The sequence below is a fragment of the Tyto alba genome, unplaced genomic scaffold (assembly GCF_018691265.1).
Source record: "Tyto alba isolate M040663 unplaced genomic scaffold, T.alba_DEE_v4.0 Super-Scaffold_5, whole genome shotgun sequence".
Taxonomy (NCBI): Eukaryota; Metazoa; Chordata; class Aves; order Strigiformes; family Tytonidae; genus Tyto; species Tyto alba.
Window position 1 is genome coordinate 20,948,270 of NW_024881326.1, and position 24,123 is coordinate 20,972,392.

General features: G+C 51.1%; 1 protein-coding gene across 5 annotated transcripts in view; it reads right to left on the bottom strand.

Annotated features, from left to right (window-relative positions):
* Positions 1 to 21,581, bottom strand: part of ZIC3 (Zic family member 3) — a 68,147-nt gene extending 46,566 nt beyond the window's left edge. Inside the window, exons 1-5 of one of the 5 annotated variants that reach the window (XM_042807503.1) lie at positions 20,491 to 21,581; positions 19,665 to 19,828; positions 17,852 to 19,169; positions 16,770 to 17,699; positions 6,619 to 7,615 (exon numbers count right to left, since the gene is read on the bottom strand). In XM_042807503.1, coding sequence (XP_042663437.1) covers positions 18,987 to 19,169; positions 19,665 to 19,828; positions 20,491 to 21,565 — 1,422 coding nt within the window. In that variant the 5' untranslated portion in view covers positions 21,566 to 21,581 and the 3' untranslated portion in view covers positions 6,619 to 7,615; positions 16,770 to 17,699; positions 17,852 to 18,986. Of the gene's footprint in view, positions 1 to 6,617; positions 7,616 to 16,769; positions 19,170 to 19,664; positions 19,829 to 20,490 lie in introns of those variants that run through there. The other 4 variants (XM_042807505.1, XM_042807506.1, XM_042807502.1 and 1 more) reach the window with 4 other exon arrangements.
* Positions 21,582 to 24,123: the final 2,542 nt, after the last annotated feature.

A 24,123-nucleotide genomic window follows, 5' to 3' on the forward strand; every position in this document is an offset into this window, starting at 1 on the left:
ACCTTCTCCCATTCCACCACTTGTTTTCTCCCTCCCTCCATTTCAAACCTCTCTGATATGGGGCAGGACACAGCTGCACACACTAGAACACCCTGGGCTGCCCTGCTTACCTTGTCCTTTCCATCAGCCACAAGGTAACTCTCCCGCAGCCCAGGAAAAGACTCACAAAATACTCTGCATTTTCCAACCACCTCTACAGCAGCTGCTCTTTCCACCCTGAAGGATTCACCATCTTTCTCAGATTTACCCCTTGCAGCCTTAAACACTGGTATTCACATTGCCCACAGCACTCACCCTTTGTATGGAGGAGCTGTACTTCCCACCAGAGCTTCCCTCTGGACACAGGATGCTGCTTTTCCTCTGCCCCTCTGGGAATCATTCATTTGCTCAGTATTTCACATCACTTTTGCACTAGACCAGCAAGTACAGAAGGTTGTGAGAGAACAGAGAATCAGGCCTAGCATCTTTTCCCATGAGAGATTTTATCTCAGCCAGCTTCTGGCATGGCTCCATCACTCAAGCTGACCAGTCTGCCTGCTCAGTTGGGAACCACAGCACCAAGAAGTAATGCCACAGAACCCCAAACCACAACCACTTCACTCCCACCTTAAAGAGGGGAACCCTTCATGGCAAAGCAGCATCGCAGCACTCTATAGAAGCACCAGTAAGCCTCTAAAGAGAAAAAGCACAGCTTGCCTCACACAAGTCTATAACAACAGGCAGAATCACAACCCAAGCAGCAAAGCTGCCTCTCCAACCAGCCCTTCCGCCAAGGCTGTCTTTTATACAGCACCCCCCCCCCAGCAATCAGTTAATTCCCCCCAGCTGGCCCAAATCTACTCTCCTTCAAATCACTACCTGCTACACAGGCCTTCCTCTAGTTGGTACCAAGGAGCTGACGAACTTCTTCCCTGCCAACCACTCGAGGCTTGCCTAGTTTATGACAGCTCTCCATCTGTTATTTCCTCTTCCCAGTGCCTCCAAGATTAAAAAGTTCTCTCCCTGCCATAAACGCATATGGGGCTCTGTCTACAGAAGAAGGTCATCTGTCTGTTCACCTCATTTGGAAAATCATTGCCCTTATTTACATTCCTAATGCAAATCTGAGCTTCCAAACGTATGAAGTGGTTCAACATCATGAAATCTCAGTCCTGAGGAATCTCCCTCACCTCCAGCCGTCCCTGTTGACCTCAGAGCTCTCCCCATTTCTTGTGCTAGCAGAGAGAAGGTGAAGCCAGGCCCATACCTGCTACACCACCACTGGAAGGTATTTCTGCCAGCTGAATCAAACTTCAACGGAGTTACATAGTAAATTAATTTGACCCATAATTTTGTTTCCCACAAAGCACAACTGAGACCCTCGACATATGAGTATTTCTTAAGGAAGTGATTTTCTGAGAACAATAGTGAACTTGAAGAGACTGACAATGCCTCTTTAGCGGTTTGGCTAGTAGAAGAAGGTTATCAAGCTGTCCCAGGGAAAAAAAAAGTGAACTCTGAACTAAACGTGCAATTCTTGAATTGCCAGAAAACCATTGATTTAGTATCTAATCAGATCATTGTGTTTTTACTCATTCATGTTCAATTCATCAAGAAAAGCGGTTCATTAATCTAAAGAACTAGGCATAAAATTTATATATTGACTACTCTGTTTTATTGCCAAAGCCTACTGTATTATACTTCAGTTTTATGTGCGTTATAATAAAAAGCATGTGTGAATTCTCATATTTTAAAACAGTTGTGCATCCGTGTGGTTTGAGTTAATGCTTTTGAAAACATAGTCTCCACACGATGCTATCTGAAAATAGAATCTGCCTATGATAAAACTTTAACTCTTGAGATGTGGTGTAATAGCATTTTGTGATAAAAAGAAATCCATTCTTAGAAAAGTGACTTTAGCCATATGCTCAGAAGATATTTAAAAAAAAAAAAAAAAAAAAAGAGAGAAAACTTCTAAAGAGGCAAAGTAAAGACCGGTTCACAGCAATACAAACCAATCTCACCTCCACTGAGGAGAAAAAATGCTTTAGACACTACAGCATGGGGAAAAAAATGGCAATCCCAGCCAGGTTGAAAGGCTAGAGGGAGTACATCAATAATTAATCCTTATATCTTACCCAAGAAGGGGAAAAAAAAGATATTTCAGCCCAGGTACAGGTTAACATTATTATACAGTTGATTGTAAGTACTATATACTGGGAAACTGGAAACATGCTGTTGGAAAATGGCAGAATTAATCTCTGTATTCTTCATATATAGTGAAGTCTGCAACAGTTACAGGAGGCTTATGAAACAAACATTTGTTCCCATTTAACTGAGTCTATTTATTGACAGTAAATATCAGCAGCAGAGATAAGAATAATATCTAGCTTGTATTTTTCAGGACACCATCAAAGAACAAGACCCCCTGCAAATAATGAAAAGAAGATGAAGGTAAATGAAACTCTAAATATTTGTGCAACATAACATTCACGTTACTTACATGCTGAAGAACGGTACTTATGTCAAATGATGGGTATAGCTTTAACTATTTGTATCTTTATTTTTTAGACTAGCTCTGTGTACTTCGAGGATGTGCTAACGCAAGAAGCAGCACGTTTACAGTGCTTAGCATCTGTCATATAAATAGAAGTGATACACCATCTTCATTTGCTTCACTGGTAACAGGTGCCACCACCTCAAGTCCTCACCAAAGGTCAAACGCAGCTTTCTTAGAAACACCGAGCTCTATTATGCTAACAAACTTAAATGCAAATGTTTTTTTTCTGCTAAGGGAGAATGCTGTTTAACAATCAATGTCACAATATGGCCTATTGTTAGAACAAACTACCCAGTCCATTAATTACACAGCTATCTTTCCATCAGCTAGAAGAAAAAAGTACCCCCAATTACATACACATACTAAGTAACCTATTGTTGCAGTATGGCCAAAATGAATGGTAATGTAAAAAACAACGGTGTAACTCCCCTGGCTCTCCTGAGGTTAAACCAGGATGGCTTTGGCCCATCTGTCAAGGAAGTTAGCACTTTCTCTGGGTGACTGATTTTTAGTGACAATTCATAAGTAGTTGTCATATTCTGAAGTTGCTCACCCTGCCCTCCAGAGACAAGAGGCCTGCTTGAATTAGCATTTGTGTCCAAGCAGTGGGAGCCTGACTGTTGCCCTCCTGCCCTGGGGTGCAGAACCCGTGCCGAATCACCATCCTGATGAGCCTGTTTGGTTGTAGCGCCTAGACATCGTAGTCATGGACATCCTTGAGCCAGGCCCCTGCTTCTCAACTCTCTTTGTCTGTAAAACAAAAAGTCCTGCAACTAAGGGAACCAGCACCCAGAGCTTCCCCTTCACAGGAGAGATACTTGGGCTTCTGAGTCCACACTGGATCACACCCTGAGCCTCCAGCAGTATTTAGAGGTATTACATTAATGAACTTCTTAGCAAATCATCCATCACATGGTGACAGAAACTCCAGTACCTGGTGTTCAAAGCTTCAGTATGCTTCCAGTGAGTCAAAATGACACTCAGCCATACAAAACACGGTCATCTTCAGAACATTTCTGGGTAGTCACAAAAGAAATAGCTAGGACCGCGTGCTTTTTTTTTGTTTCCAGCTGCTAGACTTTGTTATTCCACCCAAACAGCTGCTAAAAGGAACCCAAGGTTTCATATGGAAAGAGCAGCACAGAAAGTGGATTACAACCGTTGGAAGAGTGGGGATCTCATGAAAAATGAGAGTATGGTTCCCCCTGTGACAAGATTTGAGAACTCCAACAAAGCCTGGAAACCCATCTGTCATGTCTGGTTACCTCCGCTGTGTAATATGTCCCCCCAAAACATGTTCTTCTTTGGCGCAAATGGGAAATCTTTACTCCTAAACGAATCTAGGGCAGTATTTAATGACACAGCCAAGCAAGCCCAGCATTCTAGCTTCCACAGGGCATTCAGAGCAAGAGAGGAACTTAGCAGCAGCATGTCTGCAGGAAGAGGCACAGACAGACACACTTTCTCCTGCCCCTCAGACAAGATGACTAGCCAGGACTCAGCACCAGGCTACCAAGGCTGTCCTGGGTTTAACCAGCTCAGAAGAGGCAGCAGGAAATGGGGCTGCCTGCGTATGCCCTGAGGGATATAGGCAGCATCTAACAAAGACTGCAGTCTGTATCAGATCTACATTCATGGGGCTGGAGCTTTCCAAAGTGGCAATGGAGAAGTGAAACCTCGGGTCTGATGATTCCCATCAGAGCTCAGAAAAAGTCACAGGATGAAAACAAGCTAGAGTATATGATGGCTCCGATGTTGTTTCCCTTTGCAACCTCGCTGGTGCAATTCTGCTCTTATGGTTTGTTGCTCACAATTATGATAAAAATGACTTGTGGGTGTGTATTTCAGCCAATCCATTGCAACAATTGTATGAGAGGACTCACTGCTCACAGAGCACTATGATGCAGCGAGTTTGGAGACCTATATTACAGCACACTGCATCATACCCAAGCAGTGCAAATAAGCTCCATCAAATACCTGGTTTTGTCTTGCTTAATACGTTTCCTCAGCAAAGCAGGGGCTATCAGGAAGATTTAAGCATATACATAAAACTAAGCATATATCTAAGAGCTCTGCTGAATACATGTCCCTTGCAGCCGTGTGATAATCATGTATGTATCTTTGCAGAAACAAAATGTTAATGAGTATTCGTCAGAATCCTTTTTGCTTCACATTAAAAATACTCTTTGTGCAAGTGTTCCCAGGAGAACAAGGAAGAGAAGATGGAGATTTCACAGCTCTCTGAGGGCTTTTATACGGCATTCATCCCATTTTGTCCAACTCAAAAGCAGCTTCTGCTTCAACCACAAGTACACGTCACCATCGCCACTACCCCCTAAAAAGGCAGATATGGATTCACACTAAAAATGACTGTGATGAAGACAAACTTGGCCGAGTCTCATGATGTAAAAGAGGGACAGAATAGAATAAGTGGAGGTTATAAAAGAAGAACGGTGGGTGACTGAGAGTACAGGCACAGAAGAAGAGCAGAAAGCCAAACCCATTTCAATAAGCCTAATGACAATCTCAGATAGAGATTGCTTTTGGGCAGGGGCTGGCTGAAAGAGGCTTGGACTGGGAACAGAAACTGACTCTTGATGTTTTGCTTACTGCAGTGTCCCAGAGCTGGTGTATCTTCTTGCTGAAGACGTAGAATTGCATCACAGTCATTCCTGTTTCCCCTCTTACAAGCAAACAATCTGCATACCCCACATTTTGACTAACCACCTGATTCAAAAGCAGTGAGGCTCCCTCCAGAGCAGGCAGCCAGAGCAGCTGTTTTCCCTCAGGGAGCAGAAGTGACATTATGAATGAAGTTAAAGACACTGAGGCCAAAGAAAGTCTGTGTCTGGATTCCAGGTTCGTGCTCACACTTTAGCAAGTTTCAGTGCAAGTCTAAGGACATATGGTGTCCTTGACTCCAATGAGTCAAGTTTTACTAGATGGTCAGTAGTGTGACACCATCCCCCGGCACTCAGCCACGTCCTGGGGCTTTTCAGCTCTTCTCAGACATTTGGGCCCTATAAAGAAACAGCAACATTTGTTAGCGCTGGCTGTGGAGGCTCCCTGGGGAATGCCCTCCACCACCCTTCCCACGGTAGGCACCCTGCGCTTTCCAGCTCCCACAGCCAACGGGGCTTGGCTTTCGGGCTTTGGGCTTGAATTACCAGCCACAACTTCCCACTAATTCCTCTATCTATGACAGTCACTTGGGGAAATGCACCACCGGAGCAAACACCCCCAAATATTCCAAGGGCTTCGCAGCACCTCCTGGGAAGCATTAAAAAACAGAGAAGTCTGAAAGTCAGACTGTGCCCTCAGAAAGAGCGGCCGTTTTGCTGTGACAGTGCCATGCACGCAGCGCCTCTCCACCGCCTTTCATGCAGCCCCAGCGGTGAAGCAGGACACAGATTCCCACTACTAGCAGCTCTCCAAAGTACAAGAGACAAATTACTGCCTGGTAATAATTATTAACGAGAAGAGCACTTTGTACTCTTAAGATTTTTGTTTACAGTCTTGCATTGCAAAAAGATTTTGAATAATCTCCCAGCTAAAGCAGCAGAGACCCAGGTACCAATGAGGCACCAAAAAGCGCTTGTTTGGACCAGGCCCGGCTCAGATCCCGAAGGCTGCTGCCACAGCGTGGTGCCAGCCAAGCCACCAACCTACTTTGTACAGATCTGCTTTTCAAACTCGAGGAACCCTGCCAGTTTGAGCGCAGCCACCACTGAAGGGATTTAGCAGTGCTCTTCTCTGCTGCTTTATGTCACTCGCCCGAGCCGGGGCTTGGACTTCCCAGGCCTGTCTCCTAACTGCGGGAGCGCGGTGCCCTCCCGAGCCCTCCCCACCCCTCTCTCAATGCCCTAAACTGACTGACGGAATTAGATTTGTGGAGTGAACCCGGCTGCTTTTGATCTCTATTCAAGGTGCCATCAAGGGATCTTAATAGGTAGTATCTTAGCAAACGCTTTAAGGCCTGAAACCGTCATTAAAGAAACTCCTGATTCTCACACTTGTCTGAAAGAATAGAGGAGCAAGCTGGCTTCAAATGCCAGTTGACAGATGGGAAGACATATGGACTATAGGATTGCTGATCTAAAGAGTCAGAGCCATGGTCAGGCTGCGGAAACATACATCTTTATTTTGATGTTGACCTCAAAGGGAAGAAGTCTGAGCCAACAGAAAGGGGAAAGGGCAGAAAATATCACAAGTCTGAGGCCAGGATTGCTTTGAACTTGAGGACAAATATACTAAACGGTACCAAGTTGACAAAAAGGCTTCCTGACACTCTGTGTCTACAAATTTAGCAGTCTGACCCATATAGCTGCTTGATGCATTTTCAGTAACGAGCCGAGTGAGGATCAGTAACACTGATGAAATCTCTTGTGGCACCCAAGAAGTTTGTCATTTCTTCCAGCGCCAGCTATTCACGGAGCCCCAGCACGGAGTGGGATGGAGGCACACGGGGGTACTTTGGGTTAAGGTCCCCATGATCCTTCTGCCAGTCTTTGGAGGGGTTATGGAAGTACCGGATCGCCTTGAGCCACAGATCAGTGGATCCTTGCAGATCATTCCTCCTCGGGCCCTGTACTTGTTTCTGTACTGGCTCTATATGGAAAAACATATGTCCCCATCCCAACTCACTAACATTGCACATAGCATTTTCTATAAAACTCCCCCTGGGACACTTAACTGTATTCCTTTCCAGCACTGAAAAAATGCTCAGGATAAAGTTTAGACATTTGGAGCCTTCTGCTGAATTTAAATGGCTGTGCGAGGAATCCATGAAACAAATGAAGGGACAGATACCCTATTTTCTTCCCAGAAAAAAGCAGGGCCTTTTAGTTCACTGTCTTTCTGTCTTTCTTCATGTCGTCTTTTTATCACAAGTGTGCACTGATGAAACTACTTTAATGCAGTCAGTTCCAAGAGATTAAATTGAATGTCTGCGTAGAGTTTCAGGGCTCAGCAGCATAGCATGGCAGCTTCGTTTCACATCTCCGGGACACTGGGCAGGCATAAAAATAATTGCAGACTCAGAAACGATCAAGGAATGTATCCCGGCTGCAACAGATGCTGTATTAAAAGGAAAGACAAAAGCCAAAGTGCATAATGAATTTTAAAAGATTTCTTTATCAAACATGTCATTTGTTTGAAGGACTGAATTGCTGGCATCAGATGTGGCAGATCAGCTTGTTACCAAAGTGAAACATGAGGACTGCTATGCAATGGCAATTGATGAGTCAATTGAAATCACTGATGTTGCTCAAATGCTCATCTTCATTTAATATGTCAATGGTCAAAAGTTAACCAAAGACCTTCTGTTTTTGTCGCCACAGAAGCAAACCAAACACTACAAAATATGGTGTGCTAGCACTGAACCGCAGAGGCCCTAATATACTTAACGGGCGCTGACGCTCCAACTACAGTTGTCTGTGAAAAATAATTTCTGACATACCCCTAACAACTGAACTCAGGCTTGTGAGCATCAGTGCCTTGTCCATCAAACCATCCTCTGAGCTGCATTAAAAGCAAGATATTAAAATGGCATTAGATTACCCAGAAACACAGTCGTCTGTCTAAGGCTAACTAGCACCTATTTCTCGTGCTGATCATTTCAGCTTTCTCTTTATGGGGATGTTGTTGAAAGGAATGGTTTGCTAAGTCCTCGGGTGGTCTGTTGATAGAGAAAAGTAAAAATAATGTTTGGTAAAAATAGAGAAAGCTATTTTTAAAACTCTTCCCCCCTCCAAAACAAAACCAAAACAAAGCAAACAAAACCCCAAACACATTTCCTCCACCCTTCCTAGCCCTTTCTAGGTTACCCGGACAGAATTTCTTGGTCTCGATACAACAAGCCTAAATAATCTCGCTGAAAAATCTTTACAAGGTTGACTTTTCATACTTCAGACACCGAGAGTGAGAAGTCAGAAAGGGTGACTTTATACAAGCCAATTTTCAACAGAAGCACCCGTCTGGATTTCTCACTAGAGGAAATAGCAGACTGAGAGAGTGTAAAATGTCTCTCAGAGTCTTTTGGACATATTTCGAAGACTTTACTGCAGAGAGGCAAGTCTCCTCTGAGCTTGGTAAATAACCCCCTGGCTAAACTTGCTGAGAACATGCAGGCAGATTGGACTCGTCGGGAAAAGCTTTCAGCGTGGTTTGCTCTATGGGTTGCACTGCTACCGCTTTTTTTTCTGCCCCGAATTTCCATCTCCCCTCCCAATAGAGACAGACAGGAGCGAGAAGGGAACTGCCCGGGGGTCTCCTGCTGGCGCCCACGGGGCTGACCCAACAGCAGGAGAAGTCGCCCGGTGCCTAACGAGACGGAGAGAAGGCCCCACGCCTCTGCCCACCACCAGCGTGCAGCCTCAATCCAGCTGCAGCGTGATGCCTACTAAATGCTCTGGGATTTGTTAAAAAGGAGGCTTTTCTAATACACTGGAGATGACAGACCTCAAGTTGTCATATATGAAAATGGTGCGTACATTCTTTCCTCCGAGTAACCAATAATGGGACAAAAATCCTCGCCAACTCCAGACTGTCCCTCCTGCCAAGGATTGTTTGAGCTCGGCTCATCCCGAGTGCCCCCATTGGGATCCAGATATAGATTAACACAGTTTTGAAATGCACAAGGGCCACAATCATGCAAGGCTTGATCCAGCCCAGACTGGAGCCCGTGGAAAGGTCTGCATTGACGTAAGCAGGGAGAGAGCAGCACCATCGCGCCTGCTGCTGAGAAACCAGCCCCGGTCCCTCTGCCACGGCAGGACCCGGGCTGTGGCCCCCCCAGAACGGAGGGGAGCGGGAGGGCAACAACAGCTCCCCGAGGGTCCCCCCGGTCCCAGGCCCAGTGGGCACAAAGCTGCCTGCAGGAAGCCAGCCCGCTCCTTCCCCCGCCTCCCAGCCCAGGTCTGCGTTGCCAAAAGGCTCCGTCACCAGCCACGTCCCACAGCCCCGGCGATGCCCACGCACAGTTTTATCGCGGGTGCCAAAAAACTTGCGTGGCGTGGAGAGGACCTCGCCCCAAGCACCGCGCGCTGCTTCCCGCAGGGCAAATCCTGTGCACGTCTCCAGAGCCGCACAGGCTCCGGGGCTGGGGGGGGGGGGGGGGAGGCTCTGCCTGAACAGCCTGCAAATGCAAAAGGCTCAGCTGGACGTATTCACACACAGGGACAGGGAGCAGCTCCTCGCTGCTGCACCAGCCTGGCTGCCTTTCACTCCCCTATTCCTCCTTCGCCAACCCACATCTCTTTTGTTCCTCCTTCCCTCATTCCCACGTTTTTGTGCTGCCCTCCCAGGCATCCCCTGCTTTACCCGACAGCCTGCCCTTCCGCACTCTTCTCAAAGTTTACTTCTCGGCCATCATTTCTTTGGGATTTGCTGCAGTCACAAGAGCAAGAATCAAAATGGGGAAATACCAGCCTTGGGGCCCTCACCCTTTTTCAGTCTCTGATACTGGTACAGTGCTAGCAGGAGCCAATACCAAGCCAAGGGGGGCAGCATTCATGCATGCACTAGCCCTCCGCTTGGGGCCTTCTACTCTACCACAGCAATAAAAAACTGCCCATTCAAGCCCTTTGTCTTAAAGATTTCCATCCTGGCTGCAGCAAGTGCAGATTTATTGGTGGGAGCAACTGCAGGAGGAATAGTAAACAGCACGCGCGTGCGTGCCTCTGTGCCAGCGCGCGGGATGCCGTGCCTCTGCCCAGCGCTGCACAAACTCGCGGCAGTCGGGATTAAATGTGTGACTAACATAAAATGGGGTTCCCAGTGCATCTCAGAAAAAAAAAATAAATCAATCATTTGGCATCTTCTTTCATGACATACACGGCACAGTCGGAGCGTTGTGGGGCTGCGCTGATTGGGGGGGGGGGGGGGGAGGGAACTGCAGCCAAGAGAGACGGCTGGCTACCCCGGATCCGAGGAATCGGACACCTGCTTTATTATGAACAGTGATGCACAGCATGGCCTCTGCTTTCTCCCAGGCCCCCGCTCACGCAAGCTAAATTGCACAACCTGTACCCGCCGCTGCCTGCTACCACCCTATTTAAAGGCGCAGCCTCGCACCCGCCGCGAGCGCCTGGCCAGGGGGCAGACCCCAGGCTTCCCACCCCAAACTTCCTACCGCAGCCTCCCAACCCTTCCACGGAGGCACACAGAACGCTTCAACACTTGTTGACACTTCAAAATAATACGTTAATAATGACAAAATCAGCAGCCGCATCTTTTGCTGACTTCTGTAGGAATTTTGCCGGAGAAAGGATGGCAGGACACAACTCCAAGCACGCTGAGTGACATCTTATATTTTCCAAACTGTCCTTAGATTTTTCACAACATCTAGCAAGCACGCTGCTGACAGAAGCAGGATAGTTGCCTGTTTGTTGGGCAAGAATACGTTGCGATTCAGTAGAATACCAAATTTGGTAGAACGTCTTTCACTTTGGTAGAAGATATTACAAACAACTGTGCATTTTAACACGTTTTCGCATTACGCATCATTCATTCTGGGCAAGGGGGCAGTGATCATTTTCTGCAGACAGCTAGCAATGCTTCCAAGAATGAAAATGTTCATCGAAAGATAATGAAAACCAGACATTTAGTAACATTTTCATTTTGCATGTTTAAATATTTATAACTATGTTCATAAAACCACATGTTTGCTCTCCTAATGCCCTAGTGATTGTGTTTATGAAATGCAGTATTTCTCCGATGCCCCTTCCTTGCGTCAGCTTCTCTGCCGGGTGCGATCTACTCACGCTGCGGCACTGGCGACTAGCTTTTATGTAAAAGACTGTCCGAGATTAAGAACAAAAAATTACTGGAAAGAAGAAAACATATTTTCAGGACGTTAATGTTTCACTGATGCGTATGTGATTTTAAACTTTGTAGGGGGCATTTATGCTGGCTTAATTCTTTCACTGCAATTTATCGTCAGTCTGGAAGGAAACTATTTCTTAACCTACGGCAAAACAATGAAATCTAGAAATATAAGTGTGATAAAACCAAGATGCTGATATAAAGTATTGTTCTCTCTAAAACATTTTTTTTTTCCCCTAGCTTGGATGAAAATTAAATGACAAGAAAGAATTTTTCTTTAATACTGCGGTTGCTCGAGCTTGTGTTATAAATTTCTAAAAAGCTGATCAAGTGACCACAGCCTGAAATTGGGACTATTACACTTAGCGGACCCAGATGCAAGCCCAGTGTATTTTTCTCTGTCCTCTGATGACAGATATCATGACATGGTCTGTTCAGGTGTATTAAACGTACAGAGAAATCACAGCTGCAAGGCAAGGCTTGCAGAACTCAGCTGCACAGCTAGGGACCCAGTAAGTCCTTTATCAAATCCTATCTCTTAAAATGCCCCATGTCAGCTAGTAATTTCAAAAAAGACCTAATGGGTATACAGGTCTATTTTTTTTTGTTCATTTTCTTTTCCTTTTTTTAAAAAAAAAAAAAATCTCCATCCTGAGATTTTTGAAAAGGTCAGGGAATTCCTCTGAAATCAAGTCCTCAGCAACATAAAGTGAGCACCAACAGAGCATTTTTATTTTAGTATCAGCCCAGCATCCTCCCAAAGGTACAGGGAGTATCTTCAAGGTGCAGTTTCAACTCCTTTGGTCCTTTGCCTGCCTTCTCCTTCCATATCAGCAAAGAACAAAAAGGAGACGGAAAAAAAAAGTAGCAAATTGCAACGTCACATTGGTATCTCATTTTAAAAACAAAATGAGCGGTGCAAAGCCATTAAAGTAAATCACTCCACTTACTGAATTATTTTTAAATACTTCTGCAGGCCAAGATTAAAAATTAAATATATATTTTACTGCTGCTGTGTTGTCAATTCTTAACATATTATCAGTAGCCTAATTTTAAAAAATATAAATCAAGCTCCAGAATCAGGCAGTTACATGGAAACTCGAGCTCCACTTTAAAACACAGGTATATGCCCTTTTGGCCTTACAGCTGTCACCAAAAAAAAAAAAAAAAAAAAAAAAAAGAAAAAAAGGCAAAATAAAATCTGGCCAGTGAGGTTCACAGCACTGAAAAAAAATAGGAGAAAAAGGAAAAAAAAAAAAACCAAACAAAAATAGCCACTCTATTTTTCATTCTGAATCTTGTCAAATTAAGCAAGTCCATTTCAGAGGTGCCTGGAATGTGATTTTTAAATATTTATGATTGACGGTTTCAGCAAGTTCCTGCAGCATCTTCTTTATAATAAAAATAAGTATTATGGGAAAAATGAGCATTCTGGGGAACATCTGCCTGCTGCCTTCAGCCGCAGGAGCCCTTGCACCAGTGAGCAAGCAGAGCCCCGTCCCTGCAAACTCTGCGTGCACCGGAGGAACTTTAGTCCCACAATCTGCTGCGCAGAGATTTTTCTCTTCATTAAAGATAGGATTTGAGTCCAAACTCTGATTTTTTTTTTCCTATTGTTGAGTTTCTCTCACCAATCTCAACATAAGTTTTACTTTTTTCCTTGAGGTTATCAATAATTACTGAGAAGCTCAAGTCCATGGATTTAGTAGGGTGCTAAATGCAAACAAAAGAAATGTTTATTTTCAGTAAGAACACACTGAAGTAGTAGAAGCCCTAAATTCAACTGCTTTCTACTAACACAGGTAAAAAAAAAATTAAAAAAACAAAAAAAAAAAAAATAAAACAAATGAAAATATGGGAAAAAAGCAAACAAAAAGAACATCATCAACTCCTTGCCCAAAACAATAAAAGACTTATGTTATGTGAACTACGGAAAGCAGCAAAAATACTTCTTTTTTTAAAAAAACAAAACCAAAAACAAAATACAAAAACCCACAAGATTTTGCACTGGAATAATGTCTTAGTGAAACTGGGAGGAATTTAAAGAAGGGATAAATAGGTAGGTAATTTTATTTAAAGCAAATACTACATGCTGATTCACTGCCTCTCGAGCCTTTCTGGCTGTAGCTATATTTTCCAAAGCTGTTATTCTCTGTGGCACACAATTGCAGCAAGCCCATGGCTAGCAGAAACCAAAGTCCTGACGTTTTCTACCCCGCTGTGACCCTGCCAGCTAAAGGCCACGTCCTGGCCTGTGAATAAAGCACAGCACTCATTTCTGCTCCAGACCCCGCTGCGCTCCCTCTGCAGCACGGGGAGCGGTGACAGCCCCGCACCTGCCCGGGCACAGCCCTCCGCACAAAACATTTTCCCCCCTAAACCAAACCCTGACGATATTACGCTTTTTTTCCGGCCCACGGAGCAGCTTCTGCCTGAACCCCGGAGACGGAGCCGCTGGAAGCCAGGTAGGGCACAGCCTCCTCAAAAGCTTCGGGCTCTCTGCCCAGCCCCTTGCTCTGCCACGCCAAGCGCCCAAAAAAACCCGCCTAAGAGCCATTTTGAGTCTGCGGGACTGCCACAGGCCCCAGCCAGGATTATATGACGCTCTGAAAAAGGACAAAAACGTGGGAATAGCCCTATTCTGCACATATCCTTTACGCTCCTTGGCGTCCCCAGCCTCTCCCCAGCGGCAGGACCACCGGTGACTTTTCCCCTCGCCGAGTTTCCCGGCTGCCCCAGGTCAGGCTGCCTCCCCCAGCGCGCACAGGACGAACCCCCAACCTCCCTCAAAAGGAATTTCACGTATCACCCATTCAACCATTTCAAAGTCGAGCTTTGGCAATTTCAAAGCTGCCACTATTGAACAAGTTGCCAAAACAAAATCATTCAGCTAAACTCTTTTTTTTTTTTTTTTGCCCCCAGCCCTTTTTATTAAAGATTCTTTTCACACAGACATTTGAAATGGAGAAACATTACTGAAGCGTCAGCTAAAAGAAAACCTAAGCAGCACACAACCTTCTTTACTAAGAATAAAAATTAGCATCTTCATATTAAAATACATCTGCGCCTCCTTATACAACTGCCTCCCCCGGTTTCTGCAGAGGGTTTTTCCACGGCTAGTGTAGAACAGATGTCTGTAAAGCCATCCTAAACCATCTCCTATCAAGTCTGCAGGGCAGGTCCTTGCTCTGCCATTCTCACTCGCCAGCATAAGCTCTTACACAAGCATTTTTACTGCCTGCAGTTTTGTTCAGGTGAGCAGGCACTTGCAAGACACATATTATATTTTTCACCCATGCAAACAGCACAGCGAGGTTAACCAAATGTCTTAGTTCAGGGGATGTACAGATTGGTCAGTAGGAAACAAATTATTTCCTTCTGCACACTCCACAATAAAATTAGATTTCTGCAAAGAATTTAAGCCTTCCTCTAGAGTTTTACCTCTCCAAAACAAGAGTGCATCTTTGCAGAGGTATTTTCCATATAGTTTGAGCATACCAACAGCATAAATAACAGAGGTGGTTTATCAGTCACGAAAGTTAGGCTCAGCTAAAAGAGCTGGTATTAGTGTGTGGTGCTTTTAATCTGGGAATATTATATTATTAAAAAAAAAAAAAAAGGCATACACACTATACTACACCCCCTCCACTGCTCTGGAGCTTTACAGCCGACAGAGTTACTATAGGAACTTAATTCCTGGTGCCGTAGTGCCGAGACACTTGAACACAACCTGATCAAATGCCTTTAGGACTCTGCCTTTCCACTGTGTGCAACCACTAGCTGCTAATGGCACGCACAAAGCTCAAAAAAAAAAAAATAAATATTATTTTCATAGGATTACACCAGACACAGAGACAGATATGCAAAAACAATGACACCAAAGGAATCCAAATATTCATGGCTCATAAAGCGTGGTGGAGAAGAAACGGCTCCAGCTCATCGCCTGCCTCTGCTTAGATTCTTTATAGCACAATGAATCAACATTACCCCTTTTAGAAAACCATCCCGAGTTCTGTTCATCTGGGGACAAACCCACCTAATCCCGCTCATCCAAGCAAGCACAGCAACTTCGAGGGAGCTGCCAGCCTGGGAGAGGACGGCAGAATACGGCCCCTATTTTGGGAACAGTCCCCGGACTCTTCTGGGGTGCGACGCAGACCCGTTCTTAATGCCACACTAAAAGCTGAGAGCTACCACGGCACCTGCTCTGCCCGCGCCCGCCTGCCCCGGCCGGCCCTGCGGCGCTTTCGCCCGCGCCGTGAGCGCGGGGAATGCCCGCCGGTCCCGGCTGCCAGGCCCTGGCATTGAAAAATCACCACCTGCCTCACCCCGCCTCGCAAAACCCGCCTGAGAAATCGGGGGGGGGGGGGGGGGGAGAAAACTGATATTTTTTTTTTTTCCTCTAGGACTCTCCGCATCTCCCTGCAACGAGCAAGGGGTGAGGAACAGAGCGGTTGTTTTGGCTTCTTTTTGCCTTCCTTCTATCTCCGTGAGAGCTGAGGGCTCGGCAGCGGGGTGAGACAGCCCTTCCCTGGCCTTCACCCCCGAGATCTCAGCCTGGGGGTGCAGGGGCACCGCACGGACAGCGTGCTGTGCCGGGGGGGGGGGGGGGGGGGAGTGGGGGGCACATCCCTCCTGCCCCACCTCACCGTGTTGGTGCTGAACGCCGTGCTTTGCAAACATTTCACAGCCAAGCAGGTTCCCAGCCCTTTTTACACCCATCCCAAACCCAATCCTCCATCCCAAGCTATACACATCCCCCCTGCTCCCAGCTGCCCCTGCCCCATCCATGCCCCATTTGGGGGGGGGGCATTCAGAGAGGCTGGGGGGGGGGGCCCTGTCCTCAGTGGGGTGCAGGCAACCAGGCAACAGTTTGCTCCCCCCCTTCCCCATACTAGGTGCAAGCCCTGGCTGGAATGGGGGGGGCCCCAGAGTGGGCGACCGGCTGGCAATCCCGGGGAAGCCAAATGCTCCAGGATGCTGGGATTATATCCTAGTAATAAAAATGTCTGGGGCTGTGCTGCCAGCCCAAAGAAGCAACTGAAGGGGGGGGGGGGGGGGGGCGGTTGGGGGGGGCAGGTGGGGGGGTGCTGATACACCAACCCGTTCCGAGGGCCCCGGGGAGCAGCCGGGACCGGGCAGGGACCCCCGGGGGGGTTGCTCCTCCGGAGATGCTGCGGGTCCCCAAACCAGCAGACAGCAGACAGCCCCCCCGCCCCGCTCCCCCCGTCCCAAACTCTGGGCCTGCGTTTTGCAGCAGGCACCCCCCGAGGCCCCCACCCCGGGGCTCTGCCCACCCCTGCGCACCCGCGGAGCCCTGCGCACCCCCGTGCCCATCCCCCCCCCCCCCCCCCCCCCCCCACTCCCCTCCAGCTCCCGAGAAAAGCAGTAACGAAACCGAGCCTACCGGCACCGTTTCCAAGCCTGGCGAGATCCGGAGCCACGCAGGCACGACCCGGGTGGGTGTCCGAGGAAAACCCGACGGCTCCGCTCCTCCTCGCCCGCCGCGCTGCGGGGTGGCCCCGCTCGCCCCCCGGGAAGGGCCCGGCCCGGCAGCGCTCGGCCTCCAGCCCCGGGGCTCGGCTCTGCGCACAGCGAGAGAAAGACTTCACAGCATAAAAGAAGCGGAGATCCACGTCTGGCCGGGGCACCTCGAAGGGGGATTATTTCAAGGGGCCAGGCGGGAAACCTGCCTGGACCCGTCTTTGGGCACTTTTTTTTTTTTTTTTTTAGATGTGCAGCCCCAGAGGTTTCAATCCACCTTTCTCCTTTTTCTGCCCGATAAACCGCCCCCTAACATTTTTTTTTTTTTTTCTCCAGAGGGAGGAGAGGATAGATTTGTTTAAGCTTAATTTTTAAAGCATGCAACGTTTACACGGGTTGCTCGCTCCAAGCAGACCCTGCGGCAGGTTGGAGGGGACGGGGCCGCCCCGTCCCCCCGCAGCGCCCCGAGTCAAGTTCAAGATGGGCCCGTCTGGGGTCTCTCCCGCTCAGCAGAGGCGCAGAGCCCGTGACGGGGGTCCCAGCCCCCCCCCCCCCACAACCGGGGTCAGCCCGCGGTAAGGTCCCTGCGGTCCGAGGGGGATGTGGCTGTGGAGCCGCACGCCCGGGCTGGCCGCGCTTTTGGGGGGAGCAGCCGTCCCGTCGGGGCCACGGGTGTCTCCCGGTCACGGGGGGGGGGCACGGAGGTTTGCCAAAGGTGGGGGGGGGGGGGCAGTTTCCACCATCGCCTTGGCTGCTTGGGGCTCCTGGGTGGTGTCCGAGGAGGAGTTTCTCGGGTGAGACGGCTCTGCTCGGCCCCTTTTCCCTCCTGAGGACGGGGAGGCTTTTCTGCATCCTGGTCAGAAATAAAGGAAACAAATATAACGGAGAAAGTCCGGCGTGCCGCAAAGTCGTCCCAGGGCCCCGCAAGGCAGGCAGCCCGGTACCGGTCCTGCACGGCTTGCCCAGCCCCCCCAAAACACACACACACACACCCCCGGTACTCACCGTCGGGGCGGCCCCGCTGCCCCCGGGGGCTCCGGTCGCTCGGGAGCGAAGCCGCTGGACGGCGGAGGGCGGGGACAAAGGGACAGGAGAAAAAGCAGCGGCGAGGAAGAGGAGGAGGAGGAAGCTTCACTCCGCATCGCCAGCCCGAAAACAACAGCCCGGCCCCGGCGGCAGCGCTGAACCGGGCCCACCACGGAGGTCAAAAACGGCTCTTTCCAAAACAATAAACTTTTAATGCTAAAGCAGTTATAACCAAAAGCTGTACAGAGTTGGAATTTTTTTTTTTGTTGGTTGTATTTTTTTTTTTTTGTTAGAAAACAATTTTTTTTCTTCCCCATAAATATTGTTCAGTTCCCGGCACTTTGTATCAATAATTAAATTACGAACGATAAATATGGCATCATGGATATGTATTTACAAAAAAAGTTATTACAAAAAGGCAACTGTTATACTAAACGTCACAATCTGGGTAGCATAAACACCACATCCTCATCCTGAAAAATACTGACCGACCCCATCATACGAGAATACATTCACAAGTGTAATACTTGGAGAGAGAGAAGGAGAAAGAGGAGGACAGCAGAGAAAGAAGCAGCAGAAGAGCTAGAAAGTTCAAGACATAACAGGACTTTGGCACGGTTTAAGACTGTAAGTTTAAACAATCACCACTAAGGCGAAGGAGAATTTTCATCCTCATGTCAACATCCCACCGAAAGAAGGAAAAACAAAACAAATTAAAAAGGAAAAAAAGTGGGGAATCGGAGGAAGAGGGACTGGGGCAGGGAGGAAAATAAAAAATATCAAAGAAACGACTGCAAAAAATGACAACAACAACAGCAACAACAAAAAAAGAAAAAAAAAAAGAGATCCAATCCTGAGAAAAGGACATGGCTAGTCCAGCGTCTGGGCTTGCAAAAAATAGTAATAATTATAATATAATAATAAAAGACACCCCCCCCCAGATCCTGGCAGTTAACTAGGTGTAGCCCTATGCGGTCGTCGGTGTGGAAACTCCCTTTCCCTGGGAGCGAGCTGCAGTTGGCTTGGTTTGTCCATTTTTTTTTTCAATTTTTTTTTTTTTTTTTCCTTGTTCCCAACGCATTTGGTCCAGTCTCTGGCCGGGCAGCAGCTGCCTTCACACATACCACTCATTAAAATTGGGGGGCAGTCCAGGGTTGTGGCCGGGGTTACTCTGAAGGGCGGCCGGCGGTGTTTTAGTGGAGTCCTTACTGCCGGCGGAACCCACCGCAGGGGGGGTGGAGGACTCGTACCCCGAACTGGCTGCAGGGGAAGAGTCCGACCCCTGGGATTCATGCACCTAAAACCAAGAGGCAGAGATGGGAGCGAGCTCAGGGTCCCCGCCATCCCGCTGAGCCGGGTTGGGGTGCTCCCCACCACCCCCCTCACCCCCCCCACCCCCAATCCAGATGGGACACTGGGGTCCCCCTGCCCGCCAAGCAGGCGGTTCACGCCTTGCTGGCCACCCTGAGCACCGGTGGCAAGCGCCTGCCTCGGGCTGGTGGCCGCTCCGCTGCAGCGTCCCGGCGTGGGGAGCCGCAGCCAGAGCCCAGGTTGATATTTGCAGAATCCCCCAGCACCGAGCCACGCTCTGGAAACCAGCGAGCGTTTGCGCTGGTGGGAGCCCAAAAAATTAAGAGATTACGCCGTTTCCTCGGGCTGTGCTCCAGCCACGACAGCGGGGACGGCGCGGGCCACTCAGCCTGGCCCCGGCCCGGGGAAACGAGCCCTGAGCCCGCCAGCGACTGAGCATCCCCGCTGAGGGAGGAAAGGGCTGGGGCGCAGGGGTGATTACCTTCATGTGTTTCCTAAGTGAGCTGGGGTGGGTGTAGGATTTGTCGCACACCTTGCAGATGTAGGGCTTGTCCGAGGTGTGGACGTGCATGTGTTTCTTCCTGTCGCTGCTGTTGGCGAAGCGCCTGTCGCAGCCCTCAAACTCGCACTTGAAGGGCTTCTCACCTGTGAAATTCAGAGAGGGTGAAGGAGAGCCGTTCCCCTCTCCATCCCCGCCTGCCTCCTCCCAGGACATCCTCTGCCCCGCTCGCCCCACCTCGGGGATGCACAAGCACCACAAAAAAAAAAACAAAACAAAACAAAATGAATAGGAGGGGGGGGAAGACAGACAGCAGGGTTTGTTACATGACGGAGAAATTCGGGTCAGCCTTTATTACTTTTAATTCACCTCCCGCCAGGCCCGTGCTGGGCTCCGGCAGGGACGGTGGCTGGGTGAGCCCAGGGAGGGAGAAGACCCGAAATAAATTCGGTGGCTCGGAGAGTTTTACAAAACGGACTCGAGCATACAAGCCAAAATACGTTTGCTTCCTGCCTTCTCCCCCCCTCTTCCCTCCACCCGTGCGGAGGGCTGAAAGGAAGACGGGGGGCTGCAAATAAAAATACTTTTGCCAAACGGATCGCTGAGTTAATTAGGAGAGACGCCAATCGGGCCTGAAAATTAAATAAAAAAGAGCGAAAGTCACCGAAAATGAGATTTCCCTCGTATTTCTACGGTTCCCTCTGCTGAGGCGCGCAGGGGGCCGAGAGCCGCGGCCGGTCCGCGCGGGTCCGCGGAAGGCGTTAAACCCCCGGGGAGGGGGGGGGGTCGGGGGGGGTCCGGGCCTTACCTGTGTGGGTCCGCTTGTGAATCTTGAGGTTTTCGGAGCGGGCAAAGATCTTGCCGCAGCCGGGGAAGGGGCAGGGGAAGGGCTTCTCCCCCGTGTGCACCCGAATGTGGTTCACCAGTTTGTATTTCGCCTTGAAGGATTTGCCTTCCCGCGGACACTCGTCCCAGTAGCAGATGTGGTTGTTCTGCTCCGGCCCCCCGACGTGCTCCATGGTGACATGGGTCACCAGTTCGTGCATGGTGCTGAAAGTCCTGTCGCAGCTCTTCTTGGGCCGGCTGAGCTGGCTCTCGTCGAGCCACTTGCAGGACAATTCTTGCTTGATGGGCTGGCGCATGTACCGAAAGAAAGCCCCGGGGCCGTGGTGGTGATGGTGGTGGTGGTGGGCCGCCACGTTCATGCCCATATTCATGTTCATGGGGTTGTAGTTGTGGAACTGGGCGCCGGCGTAAGGGTCCGTGCGGGGGCTGGAGACGGCTCGGTAGGGATCCGGTCGCCCGAAGAGATCCCCGCGGAGCCCCAGGTGCATCTGCCCGTTGTCCACATGCCCGGTGGGGGACGTGTGGCTCGGGCTCTGCTCGTGGAGCCCCGGGAAGAGCAGGTAGCCCGGGGGGTCGGGGATGCCGCCGGGGCCGTGCAAGCCGCCGGGGGAGCCGCCGAAAAGCCCGTGTTGCGCCGTGCCGGAGCCGGCGTCCGCGATGCCGGAGCCGCGGTTGCGGAAGAGAAAGTCGCGGGTGGAGTTGAAAGCGGCGGCCCCGCCGTAGGAGGGCACCTGGCCGGCGTGGTGATGGTGGTGATGGTGGTGGTGGTGGTGGTGGCCCAGGGCGCTGGCGTAGCCCGGCGCCTGCGGCGTGAACGCCGAGCTCTGCCCGGCGGCGAGGTCGTGGGGGGCCGCGTTCAGCTTGAAGGCGGCGGCGTGCGAGGAGTCCCCGAAGGGGCCCAGCCCCACGCCCCCGCCGCCGCCGCCGCCGCCGCCGCCGCCGCCGTCGCGACCCGGCATCTCGTGGTGGCGGGGGGCCGCGAAGCCGCCCACCCCCAGCGCCGGGAACTGCGGCCCTCCGTCCAGCAGCATCGTCATGGGCGCGGGGGGGGGGGGGGGGCCGTCGGCGCGCCGGCACCCTCTGTGTGTGTCCCCCCCGCAACCCCTCGCCCGCCCCTTTAAAAAAGTACAAAACCACCCCAAAACTTCCCCCCCCCCCCCTCCCCGCCCGCCCCCGCCGGCGCGGGGCGGCGCGGCCTCCGGCTGCGGGTGGGCAGCGAGGCGAGCACCCCCCCGCCGGGAAAACAAACAAACACAAACAAATAAACAACCCACCCACCCACCCCCCTCCCCAAAAGCCACCCGGCCCCCGCCCCCCCCCGCCCCGGGCCGGGCGAGGCGCAGCGCGGCCCCGCTCCCGCTCGGCGCCGTCGGGGCACTGACGGGGCGCCCGCCCGCGCCTCGCACATAAACCGAGGCCGGGGCCAGGCCGCGCCGCGCCAATGGGGAGCCGCCGGCCGCCGCGTCACCTGACCCGCCGCCCGCCTTCCCATTGGCGGCGCGGCGCTTGATTGGCAGCGCGCCCCGCGCTGCCGGGACCGCTGATTGGGCGCGGGCGCCTCTCAGGTAAAAGCGGGAGGGGGGGGGGGGAGGTGGGTGGGCGTACAGACAGACACACAGACACACACACACACACCCCCCCTCACCACTCCACCGTGACGCGGGGGTACACGGGTGGGAAGCACCCGAAGGGCGGGCGGGCGGGCACCCACCCCCCCCACACTTCCTGCGTGGCCCTGCCCCCCACCTCGCACCCCCCCCGTCCCGCGTGTCCCGCCGTGACGCTCGACTACCCCCCCCCCCCCCCCCCCCCCCCACGCCGCGCGGGACGGTCGCGCTGGGGGACACGGCACACGCGTAACGCCGCGGCAAAGCCGCCGCGCTGCTTCAAAAATAAAACCCCGTTAAAACCCGACCCGGCGCCTTTGCGGTGACTTTCCCGTTCATTTTCAGTTCGAATTCTAATTTTACTTTTCGATTTATTTGCCCGAGCCGCGACTAACTTGCCTGTTCCGGGACTAACTTGCCCACCCCGAGTCCAGCCGCCTCTCCCCTCCCTCGCTCCACGCCGGGGGGGTTCCGTCCCCTCTCCCCCGAGCACTGCCCGGCCCGGCGGCTCCCACGCCGGATTTTTCCCTACACTCGTTTGTCCTTTTTTTTTTTTTTTTTTTTCCCCGTCTCTCTTTCTTCCCTCTCCCCCACCCCCCCCCCCTTTTTTTTTCCCCCCCTTCTTTTCTTTTTAATTTTATTTTGCAAAGGCAAAGTTCTGCCTTGGAATAATTATCAGTTGCAGACAGCGCTATAAATCCACTCATTTTCTGTTCTGGAAAGCATTTGCAAAGAACTATGGGGAGCAAGAGTGGAAATAAAAGGCAGAAAGAAAGATGGCTGTAATTGTAATATCCTGAGATTTGCTGAGCCCAAAGTCTGGCTATTGGGCAGGTCTCAGCCTCGCCGCCGGCTCTCTGCAGGAAACGTAAAATCTGATCAAGTTCAGAGGCGCATTGAGAGCCCGCTTCAAGCAGCGCTTTATAACCGCGGCCCTTTCACATCGTTCCCCCCAGTCAGCCTCGGGAAAGGCTTCGCATTCTTTATTTTAAGGTTTTCAGGGAGGAGAAAAAAAAAAAAAAAAAAAAAAAAAAAGAATAAACGGGGGTGGGGGGGGGGGAAAGCCACCGGTATAAAATCTCCCCGAGAGGTAACACCGGTGCCCGTCAAACACTCCAATTTCCCAGGCCACAGCCGCCCAGAACAGTCCCAAAGTTGGAAGGTGAGTCCCTCGCTGCCGTTACTGCGCGGTCGCAGCGGAACGACGAGAGGCGGGAGCGGGGGGGGGGGGACCCGCCCGGGGGGGCTGGGGCCGCCTCCGCTGCGCGCCCGCGCTGCGCCCCGCGGCTGTTGCGCGGGAGCGGGGGGAGCCGGCAGGGTGGGAGCCCGCTTCGAGGCGCGGGGGAGCCGGGGCAGGGCTGGGGACCCCCCCCCGGGACCCCCCCCCCCCCGGGGCTGCGCTCCCCCCTTCGCTGCTCCGCGGCGGCTCTACCTGCCCGGGTGCGGCAGGGGAAATTAATTACCTTCCGCACGTGTGGGGTTTTCTCGGTAACAACAGCCCTGGGGGTGTGTGTCGTGCCCCACTCCCCCCCAACCCCCCCCCTAAAAAAAAGGGGAAAAAAAAAAAAAAAAAAGGCATCATTCAATTAGCCCATCAGCTGAGCGCCGGGGAGGGCAGTGCCTCTGATGTCGCCGACCTGGCGCGACCGAGGGCGACTGACCTTCGTGTGCAGGGACCTGACATGTGGCATTGTCTGTCCCTAATGGGATGCGCTGGTGGCGGGGAGGCGAGTGGGCGCTGCCCGCCCCGGTGCCCACGCCACGCGGGGGTGCCGCCGCCCCGGCTCGCGCAGCGTGGGGAAGGACGGACGGACGGACGGACTGAGAAACGATTCAGAGAGAAGGAGCGAACGTGGCTCCACGGCGGGAGAGGCTTTCCAAAAAAAAAAAAAAAAAAAAAAGAATTAATTTGGTTTTTCGCTTGGAAAAATCCCCGCGCGGCGGCAGTGGCGGCACCGGGGGCTTCGGGAAAAGCATCTCGAGGGGGG